The 18412-nt window shown below is 37.3% G+C and overlaps 1 protein-coding gene across 2 annotated transcripts in view; it reads right to left on the reverse strand.

Moving 5' to 3' along the window:
* Positions 1–5000: 5000 nt before the first annotated feature.
* KHDRBS2 (KH RNA binding domain containing, signal transduction associated 2) overlaps positions 5001–18412 on the reverse strand; it is a 540418-nt gene continuing 527006 nt past the window's right edge. For both annotated transcript variants that reach the window (XM_044387131.3, XM_057303916.1), the window contains one exon: positions 5001–6104. In XM_044387131.3, coding sequence (XP_044243066.1) covers positions 6007–6104 — 98 coding nt within the window. In that variant the 3' untranslated portion in view covers positions 5001–6006. The remainder of the gene's footprint in view (positions 6105–18412) is intronic.

The raw sequence follows: 18412 nt of genomic DNA on the forward strand, positions 1-18412 counted from the left end.
TTGTGTACTACAGAATGTTTTGCAGTAAAAAGTTAAACTTTCCTGTGGAAGCTGCAAGAGTGGCGATGGGTGGAGTTTTCCGTTAACAGGTGGTCCTTTGATAATGAAACTGATAACTTGATGCTCAGGCAACTCAGATTACTGGTCACCGTTCTTTATTCCCTTAAAAAAAATAAACAGACCTACAAACTTCTATATTATGTTAACCAAGAGATGTAGAGATAATGAGAGAGAAGGCTGTATGGTTAAAGGGTTACATTTTTAAGGGACATTTGTGGTTTTCAAAATACCAGACTATTTAAGTGGAGAACTAAAGGCACAAGATTAATGTCTTAATAATACAGCTTGAAAAAAAACGATTTCTCTTAGAAGAATTCGTGGGAACCTTTAATATGTTATTCTGTGTCACATTTATTTAAAAACTGTTAGTGCTTCAATTGTTATTAAGCTAAATTGCTTCAGTTCCATTAATATACTGAAAGTGAAAATGATCTAAATATTACAAATAAGACCTAAAAGCACTATTTGGTCTCTTAGGTGGCATCAAATTGATTCTGATTTAATCATACTAGAGTGTAGTAAAACTTTTTATTGAACAAATAGCAGACACAAAGACTTTCTCACATGCATACATACATCCATCTTTCTTACATTAATGCTATTATTACTCTTTATTTTTTTTTATTTTTTTTTTAAAGATTTTATTTATTTACTCGACAGAGATAGAGACAGCCAGTGAGAGAGGGAACACAAGCAGGGGGAGTGGGAGAGGAAGAAGCAGGCTCATAGCAGAGGAGCCTGATGTGGGGCTCGATTCCAGAACGCCAGGATCACGCCCTGAGCCGAAGGCAGACGCTTAACCACTGTGCCACCCAGGCACCCCTATTATTACTCTTTAAAATACTTTGTTTAGTGTCCAGGCTAGCTACCTTTGGTGTTTTGGTGAGTTGCCAGTTGTCACACGATCATCAGTGTACCAAGAATTACAGCATTATCTGAACAAATGCTTGGAACATACACAGAATAACTTCAAACTGCAGTTACACGGACTGCCCTGTAATTTATAAACCTTAATTTGCCGCGCAAGTTTGTATGACTTGCAGAGGTGAATTCAGACTTGAGAATGTTTGTATCTCACTGGTTCTAACTGGCAAGGAACCTCTTGACTGCCATCTTTGGGAGCCAGCACTTCAAGACTAGTGAGAGCAGACATGATGTCATAAAGGGATGACGTTGGGACCCGGCATCACTGTCTGATACCGACAAGAGAAGAAGGCACCCTTTGGGCGAATGAACGTCTCTTAGTTAGGGCTGCTCTGAACAGTTTGCATTCTATCAAAGGTTTCTGCTGAAAGGCCACTAACTTATGGAAACTCTCATTCCCCATTGCTGGAGAAACGACTGTATTCACTTCTGACTATCTTACGAGTCAGACAAAGTTATGCAATAAATGACTGCAGTGTATGTGTAATTATATTTTTCTATACCTCAACTTCATTTCAATCTTATGTCTCCGTACTGCCAGTTGGAGAAAAACAGTCTCAGCTGAATATGGGTTAGTTTTGGTCAGGAGTTGCTTTGTCAACTCAGGGATCTATTTTTGCCCCATCTCTTTTTCCTGGGGTTGGATTTAAGTTTTGGAGTTTGGTGGGGGGTGCAGCTGATCTTGTCACTTTTCCACGTTGTACGTACCACTGCATCCACATCCCGGTCAGCGCTGGTCCATGCTGATGCCTCCGCACCCTCCCATTCCTTCCCGCGGAGGCAGCTGTGCGTGTGGCTGCCGCTGCCACACCTGGCCCACTCTTGCCAGCATGGAGCAGCAGTCTGAACAAACATTCTTCTGCAGGACAGCACCTGCAGTCCCCTGGTGTGGGGGAACTCTGGGAAGCTTGCTGCCTCCCTCGCTCTACTTTAGACAAAGGTCCCTTCTGTATTCCAAACCTACCTGAGGCTTTTATTGGATAGTTGATACGGTATACAGAACCCATTCTCTAGGCCATATAATATCTTAAACTAATATCTTAGATATTGCTGCCTCTTGAGCTTTCTTCTCAACTTGGACAGTATTTATTTTGTAGAGTATATGGAAGAAGGTGGATGAGTCATTGACTGGTTGTTTGGAACCTTTTAAATCTACTGTTAACCCACAAACTTTATGTCCTACTTAAAGCCTACTCAAAATCCCCGTTCTCATAAATCATTATTTTTGAGCTTTAAAAACTCTTAACTTTTTAACTCAGTAGCCAAGAATGTTCTCTTCTCTTACTTGGCACTGGTATTTCTGCGGTGATAGCCCCGCCCTGCGTTAAGGCATTCAGAGATGTAGTCTAAATGGTGAGAAAGCCACAGGGTGATAAAAGAACAAAAGCAACAATAAAATAATTTCAACGGACACAAAACATACAGATTAATATATCAAAATAGTAACAAACAGTGACTGGTTTCTCTTTCACTGCTTTACCAGATCAAGCCTATTGTTTGAAAAGGCTCAAAGGAGAATAATATGCAGGACATCTGGATTAGAGATTCTTTCTCCCCTTGGTTTATAAAAGCAGTAACACTTTCAAAGAGTCAAATCAGATTGCAATGTTACTGATGAATAAAACTTCGGATTGTATTCTCTCTAACTTTTGACCTTGCGGCTCGACAAAGGGACTTGATTAGTTGAAGCTCATACAGTTTTAGATAGTTATTTTAACAGTTTGAATTTTAGAAAAATTCTGCCAGATGAAGTTAGTAATTATAAAACTGACTAAACGTGTGGAGTGCCATGGTTCCTTGGGTTACCTGCCTTAGCTCTGATTGTTTACTTCAAACCTAAAGTGGCTTCCTTTTAGTTTTCACATAAAATCGGAACAATTCAACATAGCACTCAAGGACAGCCACCTGACTTGACCATTCCTCTCCAGGCTTTGCATTCACCCTGTGCCTTCATGAATCTGGACTGCTGGGCCCATCGATCTGCTTTTCTCTCAAACACTTCCTGAACTTTTTGGACTCTGTGAAGTGAAACAACCTATCCCCTTCCCTAGGTGGCGCTCTCTTCCTCATCAATGGACAGGCTACGCCTCTCATGCCATAGTTCCCTCAGTCTCTGTCCTACCTCTAGTCTTTAAGACCTCTCCAGGCTCTCTCATACTGTTCCTATAGTCGAAGGCTATGCGGTATTACAGATATTTGTGTAGTAAAAAGAAAGAGGACCAGGTGCAGAAGGAGAAATTTTGGGTTTCACCCGTATTTCAAATGTTGTGGCAGTTCTCTGAGCTCCAGGTCAGTCTGTGGACTTCATAACTGCCCTGGCATTGTTTTCAGTCTGAAGTTTACTGGCTCAAGTTTTCTACTCCTTGTGTACAGAAATGAAGTCTCAATTTTCAATAGTGTTTTGAATTCAATAAATATTTGCTGAATCAGATAGAATGGCAGATGATAAACAAGAAGTTTATTGCTAAGTCCTGTGGCATAACTGGGGAAAATAATGGTAAGTTAAGTTATTTTATTTGACTAAATAAATGTTAATGTTAATAAATATCTCATCGATGAAGGGGTAAGGTAAGCAGTTAGTTATGGGCTTCCCTTTCCTACTTCCTCCATCTCAGCCAACAATCGCACTTTCTTTCCCTAAAACTGTAAAAGTTTGAATACTCTTCCTTTGTGCAATTAGGGAAGGGTAATCTATAGTAATTCGTAGCAAAGAAAAAGGCTGAAGATTAACTACTAATTCACGTTTCATTTGATAAGCTTCTGAATAAGCTCAGAAAGCCTTGCCAGGTAAATCCCAAGTTAGTCACTTTATTTCAAAGAAGAGAAATAACTCCGTTCTTTGACAACCATCTAAACCTTTGCATTATTTCGACAAGTGGCATTTGCCACAGCTCTATGTTGGTAAAGATGATCCATCTATTTCTGAGAGGATAAAAAAATAAGCTTACCTCGGTCCTTCTTAGCCCACCACCTCTGCTTTTCACTTATGTGCTCTTTGCTTGTGGATACCTGGAACAGTGAGAAAGAATAAAAAAAGAAAATTAAGTATAACTTAACAGCATTTTGTGCAAGGCAAACATTTACAATTTTATTGATGACAGACACACACTTCATAAAACTATTAGCATGCAACTCCAGCTGCAAAAACTGAACAGCAATGTGTCTAAGCTGGTTAGCAGCAAAAAAGTAAACCAATCACATCGACAAAAGCCACCATAAACAAAAAAACTGTATTTAAAAGATTAACAGTTTTGGCATTCATCCCTACCATCAAGTCTTTCGCTTTCTTTTTCCATCAAAATTTAGCTTACGTTTGATGTTAGCAAGAGTTGCATTACTATTATTGTTAATTTTAGTTCTGTTTATTGCCTTGAGGGTTATATATTGTAAAATAATTTTGGTGCCTCTAGTTAATGTTAATTAGTTGTTTTAATAACCTATAGACCTATTTGTTATGTTTTTGTAGGTTTACTTTTTTAACTATCAGGAACTTAATAACTGAGAATATTTAACATTACTGTTGCATAGGCAAAATTACAGAGTCACTATTAGTGTTACCTGTTTAACGTTTAGTCATCCTTTGAGTCCTGCGACATATTTCCTTAATAATCATCAGCCATCAAGTCTGATAGTCTCAAAAGAAATATCAGCCCTCTAAACTGCCTTCAAGGGCGGTGATATTTAGCACTGAAAATTACAAATAAAGTTTTTGAGGTTGAATAGCAACAACTGGCCAGTGACACTGATGATTTGTTTGTCAAAACAAATTGTTATAAACTACGCAAATGAAGTCCACGCACTCCTTTGAGTGAAAACAATAAAGTGAATCTACGCAATGCTTACATGTTGGATGGGATATTTAATGTGCGGGGAAACTCAAAGGTTGAAGAACTAGGCATTTAGACAGTGGTAAGTGGTAATCTTACCTCTTTATACTCCATTACTCTTTCTCACGAGAGACATGCTAATGCAAACAAGTCAATCAGAATTTGTGTTTAGCAAGATAAAGCTTAGAGGATAGTTTAAAATCCATTTATTATTCTAAATCCATTTTTTTCCATTAACATGTTATACATTAGTGTTTACTAACCATGATTCATGTAACAGTTTAGTTTGTTAACTTTTAAATTATTTAACAACCATAAGTTATTAATACATTTTTTAAGTATTACACAAATATCTTAAAACAAGCTTGGGTTCATTTTTGTAATTTTTAAATAGAAAACATTTTAGGCATCTCTTGAAGAAGAAATAAAGCAGGCATTTAAAGCTAGAAAACAAGTAATTCCAAATTTAGTTTTTACAAAAGTTTTCAGCTTTATTGACAAATTATGGCAAACATATTTGACAAATTGTGGTTTCCTATTTAGAGTAGCTTACACATGGAACTTTATGTGTGTTTTTTTTTCTTTTTTAACAAATACAGGTTAAAACACTGAACAAATTCAGTTAGCTACATACATACAGTAGCTGCTTGTTTTCAACTCCATTAAAACAGCATTTAAAATTAAATTTACAAACTTAATATCGAACATCTTCATCTAACTAACAGATATTAAAAGACAGGTTAAAACATCTTATCTACAACTTTATTATCAGCTAGTTCAAAAATCATATTACAATCTTTTAGCAACCCTAAACAAAGTTTTTGCTAGTTGATTGAGACTCAAAATCTGTTAACAGATTCATGCTCTTTCTTAAAAAAAAAAAGAAAAGAAAAGAAAAAGAAAAAAAAAAAAGATTACACACAACAATGAAAAACAACCAAGAGAATATCATCCTACTGAATGGTTTATAGACAGTGCTTGCCAATGTCTTTTTTAGTCCGTTTTGTAAAATAATACTAGTGTCAATGTCACGCCAACAGTATAGGGGGAAATACAAGAAATATATGGGAGAAATCATGAGCAGTTATCCCTAGAATAGAAAAAAAAAAGGACTATTACTTGTCTTGTTGCTGTTTATGTGGAGACCACAGGCTATGAATTGTCTTTGAGGTGAGGTCACGGGTGAGAAGGACCTTCAATATCTACCATAGGGGTGCTCCCTGTATCCCCCTCTGGCTGACCTTGGTGGTGGTGCCTTCAGGCTGGAGCGGGTTGTGGCCCATTCTTCTGGTGCTATGAACGAGAGAAAGACAGTAACATTCACGTGGCTTCACAGTTACCAGAAACAGTTATTTAAGATGCAAGAGTTGACCAAGGAAAAGAGAATAAAAGATCTCAACACTGACAGCTAAAGCCTTACTACCTTTTCCACACGGTGAGATCATCAAGAAAGTATATATTTTGAAATGCAGCCACGTGGAATTAAACTTGCAGGGCATTCTTTAGAGGAGAGAAAGTTAAAGTCCTTGGATAATGCCACATTTATTACGTGTAAAATTTTTGTGCCACAAAAGAGAAAGAGGGGTATCAGTGTAAACTGCTCCTCATTTTATCCTTTACACAGACTTCTAAAAGAAAGTAGATATAGGAATCCAGTGGTTCCTCCTAGCCTTTGAGTAACTTGAGAATGACCTGGGAATCTTAAAATAATACAAAACAAAACCAAAAATGACTACTACCTGTTCTCTGTCTCCCAAACCAAATGATTAAAAAAGAGACCCGAGGCTTGCTATCTGCCAGTGCTGCACTAGCTGGTTCTTAAGCGGTACAGGGTGAGATCCTTGTGCTAAACTATCTTAGATAAAGTTAGTGAGAGATAGGCAGGATACGGAATAGAGTAAGTTTAGGCAGTAAAAGCAACAAAGAGTATGCTCATATCAGTTTTTACAAATACCTTGAAAATAAAGAGGTATTTGTACACTAGGAAAACTCCTCATTCACCTGTTAATCTTATTTCCAGTAACCTGAATGTTCTGGAACCTAGCCAAAACAAAACAAAACAAACAGAAAACACACAGAAGAAACAAGCCAACAAGATTTTGAGTGTTGTGGAAAATAGCTTTTATAAAGTCTGTGACCCCAGAGGAGGAAAGTAGACCTCCTTCAAAGGGCCAGGGACTTGATATGGGGTTTATGGTGACTTCTTATGTAATTCCTGAAGCTAAGTTATTTGGGTCTTTCAATCCAAATTCAGTTTTCATTTGAGAGCAGATTTCATGCATGGAACTCTGGTAAGAGGAAGTATGGACATAGAAAAAGAGATTAGTAGAAAGAGACACACTGACATTGATAGCTGATATATAGGATAGTGATGGTAATGGACGTACAACTGGAAAGAAACTGCAGACTGAGGCCAACTTATGTACGTAGGGCATGTGTCCCTGGAGAGTTCAACTGCCCCTAAGAATATTTTTGTACATAGTTCAGGAAGATTAAGGAAAAACAATAATAAAAACTTAAATTGCACTCACTATACTATATATAAGGCAAAGGATAGTGATGTACAAGATAGAAAAATATTAAAAGCCCATCAACATAGGAAAAAAATAGCATTTAAATGGTTTTTTGGGGATATCCTTCATCAGCACTTCTTTATTATTATTATTATTATTATTATTATATTATCTGATAATAAGTGAACAATTTCTTCCACTCTTTAAGGTACATGCTTAAGTTTATTTTAGTATTTGATAGGACATAAAATAGAAATGAGAACCTAAAAAAAAAAAAAAGAAATATTGCCTTTTCTCAGAATACAGATCCACTTAGATCAGGGGTCGGCAAACTATGGCCAGTGAGCTACATTGGCTACCTGTCTGTTTTTTAAGATAAAGTTTTAGGGAATGCAGGCGGGCTGATTTATCTGCATATTGTCTATGGCTGTTTTCACTCTTTAGAGGCAGAGTTGAGTAATTCTGACAGAGACCATACTGTCTGCAAAGCCTAAAATATATTGCCTGGGCTTTTACAGAGAAGATTTACAGAGCCCTGCTCTAGATCTTGTCTTTTTTGGTTGGAAACTGTGGATGTCGGTCTTTCTGATGTGATCTCTTGAGGATGGGAATTTACCCCTAAGCTGCCAGAATTTCTCAGCAGAGACATTGGGGAAAATAATTCTTTGCATTTACATGATTGGAAATAAATAAAACTTTTTTTTTTTTATGTACTAGAAGGGAAAACAGATTTTGCTTGCAAAACTAGCAAGTGTCTTCTCAGCCTTATGTAATACAAATTTTACACTTTGACGATGAGTAATCAAGAATATGTCAATGTCCTTATCTTCTGGTGGTAAAATCTACCCCGTTTTATTCATGTTTTTAACAAAAGGAATGTAATACTTTCTGCTTTATTCTGGTCTAGAGTGTTAGAGATCCCTGAGTTGTGGTCTATGTATGGGATTTAGAAACTGAGATGATATAAATTTCAAGTTTTCCCGGGAAACGGAAGTCCGCTATCCTTTCTCAGAAGCTTAATGTCCTTGATCGTTTCTGCAGAATAGTGACACAACATGAACAAGTGACAACAATATCTGCCACAGCTACCCCAGTTTTGTCAGAACTTTTAAACTGGCATAATCTTGGGGACTTGCCCCAGGGCACATTAAATATTTAGTAAGAACCCACTGATTTAGGTTTACTTGGCTTTATCTAAAGCTCTCGGGCAGCTAATTTATGGGCTAAAATCTGTCATTTCCTAACTTTTGGCTAACGTTAAAATGGGGAGGGTACTAGTCACTGCTGTATCCCCAGTGCCTGGAAAGAATGCAGTGCCCAGTGGAGGTCGAACACAGTGAAGGACTGCATGAATGAGAGGATGAATGAATGAATAAATGAGGCCCTATGAGGCAGAAAGAGCTTCCAATGACAACCTTAAAAACAGTAATATTTGAGCTGAAGACACTTGACAGTAATTTTAAAAGCTTAATAACTAGAAATATTATATATTTTAGGGTTATAGTCAGACTTCTTACTCAAGAGGGGTAGTTAGCTAAATAACAAAAGTATTTCATGACTGGATTTCATAAAACAATCATAGCAGACTCCAATTATGAAAAGGTGTAAAAGCATGTTTCATTGCACAAAATGTGCTCTTATACTTGTCTGTCTGTAAATTCATACTGTGTTCTTTCTTCCTTGCTGAAGGCTAGGAATGGGAAATACTGTTAGTCTATGATAACTGTAACCAGAAAGGCAGCCAAAATGAATTCCCACCCAGGTGAAAGTTGTAGATTTTTCTAAGCTTCCTTATTAACAGAGGAATCAAGGATTTATTTCACTTAATTCATGTTCTCAATTAAAATAGTGAATTGAGATCAGGAAAGGTATTATTTCTACTTGTGCCTAATTTCCTTGATCTATATTTTTCCTAGTATCAGAATGTTTATACAGTGACACGTTTACAGTTACCCCATGATAGTACAAGCCGGCTTAGCTTCTTCCAGTGACGTTATCTTCTTTGAATCTAGACTGGAGAGCACTGACTCAGTGGATGTTTTTCCTTCCTCATTGTGTAGTGTCACTGAGCCTTATATGGTCAGCCAGTCCCCTCACTGCCTATCATTGGATTTCTCCACTGTAGTATCAGAGATAGAAGTGATTCTTAGAAATCCAAAGAAATTGTAATATAAGTCCATTATAGAACCGTGCACATGGAAAGACCGAAGCATAGGAACAGACAAATCATTATAAGGTCCTTACAATGGGCATTCTCTAAAATTTGACATATAAAGCCCCAAGAATAGACTTAGAAATTGCCTGTCTTCTTTGAGCTCTACTATTCAGCAGACAAGACGGATTTAAAATATTTTAGGGAGGGGCACCTGGGTGGCTCAGTCAGTTAGGCGTCTGACTCTTGATTTTGGCTCAGGTCATGATCTTTGGGTTGTGAGATAGAGCCCTGGGTCAGCTCCACGCTGTTTGTGGGGCTTGCTTGATTCTCTCTCTCCCTCTCCTTCTACAACCCCCTTTGCCTTCTATCTCTAAAAAAATAAAATAAAATAAAATAAAATAAAATAAAATAAAGTAAAATTTTAGGGATTCATACAAATCTTGGAGTCCCTGACAGTTGTTTCTATTCCCATGATGTGGTCTAGGATGTCATTTTAAAAATCATTACAGACAATGAAATTTAGAAGTAATCTTTCTTTGTCCTTTTGGAAAATAATAAAGGAAGTAAGATGCTCTCAGTATCAGGATCATTGTCACATGAGAAGCACCAGCTAGACTATGGATGTGAATGAGCAATTAGATAACAAATTATTCTTCAGAGAATGTGCAAAATAACCGTCTGCCAAATTGAAATTACTGGAATGGTTTATAGAATTGGGGACCTGAAAATAGGAAAAGAGGCTATGAGAAACAGCTTCAGTGACTTGATCAAATTCCCACCATTTCTAGGCTTCCCAATTAAGATTTTAATGTATCATGCAGTATATGAAATAAGGAGGGAAGGAGGCAAATAAAGCATTCATTAAGTGTTTTTTTTTTTTCTTTACTAAAGATCTCCTATAGTCTAGTCATTGTACTAAGCCCTGAGTATGAGGATACTTTAAGGAGTTTTTAGGAGATCACAGGACAAAACTACTATGAAATGTCATAGGTTACAACACATTTATAATTGGTATTTGAGAAAATGCTGGGGAAAGCCTAGAGGAGGGAACTACTAATTTCCATCAGTCAACTGAACTTGGACTGAGCTCTAGCATCTAATCATCCCAAAGAAGTAATTTTCTGAGCAAATATACAATGTAACTAAAAATTCAGGTACTGTTTAACCTATTTAAGAGAACTTACTTTCTTTGAAGACTTACTTATGTTAATTATTTTGTATCATCTAGCCTTGTTTCTTGAACTGGATTCTAAGATCCAAGAGAGGAGAGCCCTTTAGTGGCAGACACATCAGAAGAACACCATAAATATATAAGAGCGACATATAAATAGATGATGTTACTAACTAAAAGGAATCTTGAAATCAATTCTGTGAAATGAGTCCAATAGAATTCTTACTCAGAAACACATTGTTTGCAGTTAGGTTATTGTGTTTCATGTATTTGAAAATATATTAATATTTCTTTTAAAAAATGACTCTGCCTCTGTTTTTTTTTTTTTTTTACTTAGACTGATTTTTTTCCCAGTTCAGTCAAGTTTTACAGAATTCCATAGAGTGTATCTCCATCACATGATAATAAGCATCACTGCAGAATGTCTTACTTTGATAAAGGCATGTAAATTACCCAGGTAACTCTTCTTGTGCATTCGATGTTACTCTAGTGACTTCAAAAGCTTCTGCATCTCAAATACTCTGCTTTCAGGAGAATCAGATCTATTAAGTGGTGTGCATTCTTCAATGTGCTCTCCCTCCTGCCCTGGGATGAGCTACTTTGGGGAGCAGAGTGGGAAAGAAAAATCTGGGTGGTATTTAAAGTTGCAAAACTGTGTTCTCTGATTCTTCCAGAGATACTATAAACATTGAGGTTCTTGGTGGGGAAGTTGAAACCTAGGAACAAGGCACCAATTTGGGAAACATCGGCATTATTTAAGTTCCTGCAAAGTAAACTCTTAGTGTTTATCTTTCCAGAAGTAGGTTTAAAATACCACCTTCAGAATACATTAATTTTAGGAATCGGTTTAGAAAGGGTATAGAAAGTCATGAAGATTATTGAGGGTGCAGCTCTTATGTTCACAGTTTGTTAGACCTACATAGCTAGTTGTGTATATATATCTGAGATCTGAAAAAGAACCTAAAAAAATTGTTTTTTAACTCACCACAACAAAAAGGGAGAACTCATGCTGTTTATTTTTGGTATATCGTAAACCAATATGCAGAAACCACAACTAAAGTAGGAAACCTAAGTTAATCTCTATTATTACAAACCACTAGTGTCTTAAAAGAGCATTTACAAGGTTGATTAGAATTCACCTGGCTCTGAGCCTCTCTGTTTATTGGTCTCAGTTAAATTTCTGGTCTCTCTCTAAGGAATATCATTCTATTTAAAAGCACCTTTTGATACTTACATGTTGTGTTATTGTTATTTATTCCCAAAAAGAATATGTTAAGTTAGATGTTCTGTTGTTGGAACTCACTATGACAATAATGTCCATTTTCTTTATTTAATTTTTAAATACCTATCCTATTTAAAAAAAATTAAGATATCCACTCTCCTCACATCTTCCAAAGGTCAAACATAGTGCTAGGCATTTTATGTGTATTATTAGCAAGTACTTATAATTTTCCTGCAAGATAGGTACCAATGTCATCTTCCTTTTAAACATGAAAAAATTATAGCTCAGAAAGTTTGCTTGGAAGACCCAGAATTTTTTTTTTTTAAGATTTATTTATTTATTTTAGAAGGCGGGGAGAGGCAGAGAGAGAGAGAATCTTAAGCAGACTCTCCACTGAGCATGGAGCCCTACACAGGGCTCTATCTCACCACCTGAGATCATGACCTGAGCCAAAATCAAGAGTCAACGCTCAACTAACTGAGCCACTCAGGGGCCCCAAGAGACCCAGAATTTTTATCTATAATTGTCTTACCATTTTCCATCACTCCTTTCATCTGAAAGAAGATCCTGACCCCCACTCTCTTTTTCCTTTTATTGCCTGGAAAATAGGATTTCATTTATTCTAATTCCCTTGAATTATATAATAACCGGTGATTCCAACAACAATTAATTAGCTAAGTAAGTGAGAATGTAGCTTTAATTTTGTTAACAGGAGTGTGGGCTGCTTGAACTGAATTTGTTAACTGAAATCTAAGTGTTCATTCATCTGAGGTAGAAAGAAAGCAAGATTGTCTGCTGTGCCCTGAGCATTTTAAAATATTAATGGAACATTGGAACCTAATGTTTCAACAATTTTATCTACACAGTTTGTATTGCCACTATGTGTAATTGCAGAGTTTACTGTTTTAAGATACAGAGGGTAAAACATTATAGTACTGAAGGGGAAATATGGAGGACCAGCATCTGCTTTCACAGATGAACATAGTGAATTCTGTTCCAAGAAGAGTTAACTTTGAGTTCACCACAGTTATGCTCTCAGAAAATTCAGTCAGCTTCTGGGAAGCATTTACAGCTTTATCACTGTTTCAAATTTTTAATTAGATATTCTCTGTTAGAAAAAAGTAACACTTGGAATAATCCATCTAGAGAATAACAAAGGGCTGGGCCTTTCTAAGCACTCTTTTCTCAACTCTAGAATTTTGTGAGGCACATGGCAGGCACTTGGTCATTATTTATTGCATACATTAATTCTATTTAAATATTTTACATCTTTATTTTGTACCCGTAAAAGAAGCCACAGCCTTCCTTTGGAATAGGAGTCCCAGGGGTCTTATAGCGAGGCCTGCATTTGAATTCTGGTTCTTCCTCTTACTCACTGAAAGACTTCTTTGGCAAGTGGCAAGTTTCTTAATCTAAATGCTGATGACAAATTTTAATCGTCACAGACCATTCTGAGCTTCTGACATGCATATGTAACTGCCCATGGAGCAGCTCCTCAGGTGTTTCAAAGTCAACTTTTTCCAAAACTAAACTCCTCTTTTTCTCCATGCTACTTAATGTTCTTCCCAAGTTCTGTGTTGCAGAGACTGAAGCTACTGCCTACAACTTGCCTAGTTACCCATCAAAAACCCTTGGCATCCCCTCACCTTTGCCCAGGCAGTCTAGCCAGTCATCAAGCTTTGCCTTTTCTTCCTTAATATGTATTTAACTCATGCATTTCTTTCCATCCGTACCAACCCTATTCCATGGCAAGCCATTCTCATCTTTGCCCAGAGTACCCAGCTCTCTAGTTATCTTCTGTGACTTTCCATGATTGTAAATGTGTGTATGTGTGTGTGTATATATATATATGTATATATACACACACATATACACACACACACATCTCTGTAGACGTATATATACGTGTATATATTCCCTAATGTGTGTGTATGTGTTTGTGTGTGTGTACACTACTACTCTACTCTACCTTCTAGCCAGAGGGACTTTTCTAAGTACAATTTTTCCCCCTAAGTTCAGTTGCTCTCGTAGCATACTCAAGCTCAAGTCCAAATTCCTTAGCAAGGCGTTCCACGCAGAGCCTATGATCTGACCTGACTTCATTTTTAGAATTGATGACTTCTAAAGTAGAAGTACAAGTTACGTGTATAATTTACAAGTATTCTACAATACTGAAGTACAGGTATCCTACAATATTCATTGAAAAACACATCTTGGGTCTTGAAATAGGAGGAGTGTTAGTATAGTTAAGATTTTAATGTCTTTTTCTCAAAAGGAAGGTCATCTTGTTTTTGCATGGAAATGGACCAGTTAGGGGAAGAAATCAGTGGAACCAACCACTTAAAGGTTTCAAGTACAAAAGACGCAAACTTTAAATACCCGTTATATTTTGGCAGATGAATGATTTCATTTTGCTTAATATATTGAGAAAAACTTACATTTTCCTTAACAACTAGCAAATGTTTATGGATTAGTTTTTGGATCACTTATTTTGATTCATCTTCAGAATAATAATGATGATTTCTGATAGTGATCCCACAAACCAGAGATGGCCTGGGGTCTTATGGGACTTCTTAAGAGCTTCTCTTGGCTCCTGCGGAACTTGTCCTAAATACCAACATTTTCCTCAAGAGCAGTGAGATTCATTTTAGTCTTTGAAGAAGTTCTTAGGTGAAGTCCCTAAGAGGCTTTCGAAAGTAGGTATTTCCCATTGGCCACCTGGACCATGAAACATAAATAGCAACTGACTCCAAAGTCCATTTGTTGACATAAACAACAAATATGAATGTTTAAAATGTGGTCCATATTGAAAATATGCATGGGTAAATTCAGGAAGACAGTTTGATAAATATATAAGTCATCTATAATAAGGGAAACTGTAGAAACTCTTGGAGGTAAAATTCTGAAATACATCTGTGGCTCAACTGGTTGGTACTTGACATTTCTCTATTAACTTTAATTCACCTCAATGAAATGTGGGTCTGTGGCCATGGCTGGGTTCTATAACCTGAGAATTAAATCATCTTCCAGTTTCTTTTTTTTTTCAGTCTAGGTATGGAAATTCTAGGGCCATTTTTCTTAACCTTTCACCATTCTTATACATACCCTTGTTTAGTATCTCCAAATTTACTTCATGTATACCTGGTTTCCAAATCATTACATTATGTCACAATTTTATCTTCTGTGGCTAAGCTTAAATTATTGCAATTACTGCTATTTCTGATTGTGAGCTCCAGGAAGATTTAAAAAAAAATGCCGAACAAACTTGAGGCTGTGCTAAGAATTGCATTCAAGGTAGTTGAGCTTGCAGCGAGTGATTTTTACCAGCTTCTGTGTTCCCAGATGCAGCCACTATGATTGGGAATGTGAGGAAGAATTGTAATTCAAATATGCTGTGATTAGTGTATTACCCTGTCCCTTGCTGGTGGTACAATTTTTATATTGTCTACTCTGTTTTAGCCCCTACCTTATGCACTTTACACATATTCACATTTAATAATAACTTGACTCTGTACCATTTCATTTCTAGTTATGATCTATTAATAACTGATAAATTATACACGTAACTAAAATTTAGGCTTATATTTTATTCTTGACTCTACTGTGTAATATCTTGCAGCTATAGAATAATAAATGCCAGTGGTCCTCAATATTTTAAAATAAGTATGTTTCTATCTTCTTACTTTGGAGTTAAGATCTTATCTAAATAAAAGGGTGATAAAGAATCCAGTTAGAGAAAGGATTTCCAAAATGGAAGGTACAGAAAAAAAATGGTGAATGATAATTGGACACAGTACAGAAGCTTTTCTGACTTGACTTTAAAAAATACTTCTACTATTGTCAAATAAAATCTGGAGTCAATCAAAAGCCTGCAGAATTCAGCCACAGACTTTTTTTTTTATACATAAGGACTTTATGAGAAATAATGGAAGAATAAGAATGATGATATAAAATGATATTTTATAATTCTGTTCTCTAAGCATTCCAATAATGCCTTCACCTCAGTGAAGGAGGTAGGTTTGGCGACATAACTTCATAGACAGACTGAATTTGTAGCTATTTGATTGCCTTACTTCCTCCCCCCCCCCAACAACATCTGTCATTTCTATACTTGAGAACAGAAATGAGCCCAGAGTGTCTTCTTGGACCAACACCAACTTATGGGAGTTACAGAAAACCTAAGCTCAGCAAAATGTTAACCTGGCTGTTTGACCAGCTCTGACTCCGTGCTTTTGCCTCAACATATCTCTGCCTGATTTCCCAGGTTTGCGCTCTCATCTCACCCCCTGTGAAATAAAAATTTGGGCTACCCTTTGTCCCCAGTTACTGTGAATAACTCTGGAATTTCCTGGAGTAATGGGAAAGTCTTGTTATTCGTGGTGGGCTCCTCTGGCCACACCTGATAGTTCATGCCATCGAGATGACTCACGATGGGGGCTGGTCACTCCTGAGAGGCCAACCAGGAGATTAGAGGGGTTGGGTATTAGCAGCCCAATCTGGAGAAGAAAGAAAGGAGTCTGGAGATGGAAATGATTCAGTCATTCATGCTGCATAATGGAGCTCTAATAAAAACTCTGGGCACTGAGGTTTGCACGAGCTTGGCAACACCTTGTGTGTTGTTACACATCAGTGTGCCTGGAGGATATTCGTAAAGCTAGGCAAGCGAGTGTAGCATTGGAGAAACATAAGGCTTGAGGCTTATTGATTCCTTAGATCACAACTGTCTGGATTCGCTTTCCTTTTTAAATACTGGTGTACCATTTTGGCTTCAAAAAAATCTCTTCTCGCTTCTGCCCCTCTCTTTGGGGAGGGGTCGCTTAACTCAGGGACGTGATATTAGAACGGTCTCCGGGGGGTGCCACGACACGCTTGCTAGCTGAACGAGTGCCACCAGGAGATTTTGAGAGCTTCATGGTTGGGGCTCTCCCAGACCTTGCTCTGTGTAGCCGTCTCTCTCTCTACCTGGTTCTGCGTCCTTTCTTTTTGCACTAATAATTAATCGTACGTTAGAGCCCTTCCCTTAGTTACGTGACTCATTGCGGCAAATTATCAAACCAGAGGGGGTAGTGGAAGCTCCAGATTTGCAGCCAGCTGGTCAGAGGAAAGGGCGGCCTGGAGTCTCCCAAACTTGTGACTGGAATGTGACATGAGGGCAGTTTTGTGGAGAGTGGTGCCCTTAACTTGCAACATCTGGACTATCTCTGGGCACACACTCTAGTCTGTTTGCTATCCCAGTTTTCTCAGCAGCCTGAATTTAGCTCTTTGCCCCTGACGGGACCTATCCCTGCTAGAATTTCCAAATGCCAACAGATACTCCAAGGGTATCTGTCTGTTGCCTGCTGCTGCACTCCCCTGATCACAAGGGGATGTCTCCTGGAAACTTCCTGCACAGTTGCCAGGCTCCAGACAGACTGACTTAAGTATTCTAGATCTACCCTCCCCCTCCCCCGGCCCATCTTGTTACCAGCAGAGCTAAAGGTTTGACAACGTCCCCATATGGTTAGGTGATTTACAAAACAGACACCAATATTAATCATCAATAATCATAATTACATTTTCAACTGGCATACTTTTTCAGCAATCTGTATATATCAGTTCCCATTGAATCATTCAATAAATTATGACATATTTGATAAATATGTGTTGTACATTTATTTCAGGACAATGTATCTTAGTCTTTTAAAAATTCATACCCTCTTTTAATAAAAATAAAAATTTCCCCAAGCCGTGGAAATTTTATAAAGACCCCATAAGGTGGTATGCTCCAGGATATATTTTGTCTTAACTAGTCTATTTCCAGGTGGCCAAGAAAATGTATTCCCAGCTTTATATTTTATATTCTGTACTTTGTGTTTTAAAAACAGCTCATTTTTGTATATTCTAAATATAAATCATTATCATCTTGAATTTACTTTTTTTGTACATGATCTGTTCACCCCAAGATTCTGACAATAAATCACTCAACTCTTCCCTCCCCATCAGTTAAAATGATTGCACCATTACCTCAGCAGAAAAGAAAGTGATAAAAGAACTTTCCTATGGCTTATTTTACTGTCTCAACAAGAGAGTTGTTAGGTGCATGTGAGCTGTAATTTTTTGTGGACCCCCTTTGGGTGAATTTTAGACAAAGTCCAGTTTGAGATTTAAATGTTCGGCACACAATTGTCCAAAAAGGGAACAAATTCTATTTTCCATTAGTTAAACTTGTAGTTTTTTTTAAAGTGAATTTTTAAATGCCAGGTCCTAGAACACAGTATTTGCTTATAAAGTACCCAGTGTTCTAAAAGGTAGCCTGTGCATAACCCGTGTGGTGCCTGCAAGAATGCAAGTGCCTGGCACAGTCTGACCATTCATATTAAAATCATAGGCTACTTTTCGTCATGCTCCCATGTAGGTATCTAAAACTTATTCTCAACTTTAGCTTCCAAAAGAAGCACCCAGAAAGCTATTCAATTGAAACCCCCAGTCCTCATCTCCAAAGATTGTGATGGAGCCGATCTTGGTTGATAACTGGACATTAGGATTTTTTCCAGATTCACC

Source organism: Ursus arctos, unplaced genomic scaffold (genome assembly GCF_023065955.2).
Source record: "Ursus arctos isolate Adak ecotype North America unplaced genomic scaffold, UrsArc2.0 scaffold_29, whole genome shotgun sequence".
NCBI classification, from domain to species: Eukaryota; Metazoa; Chordata; class Mammalia; order Carnivora; family Ursidae; genus Ursus; species Ursus arctos.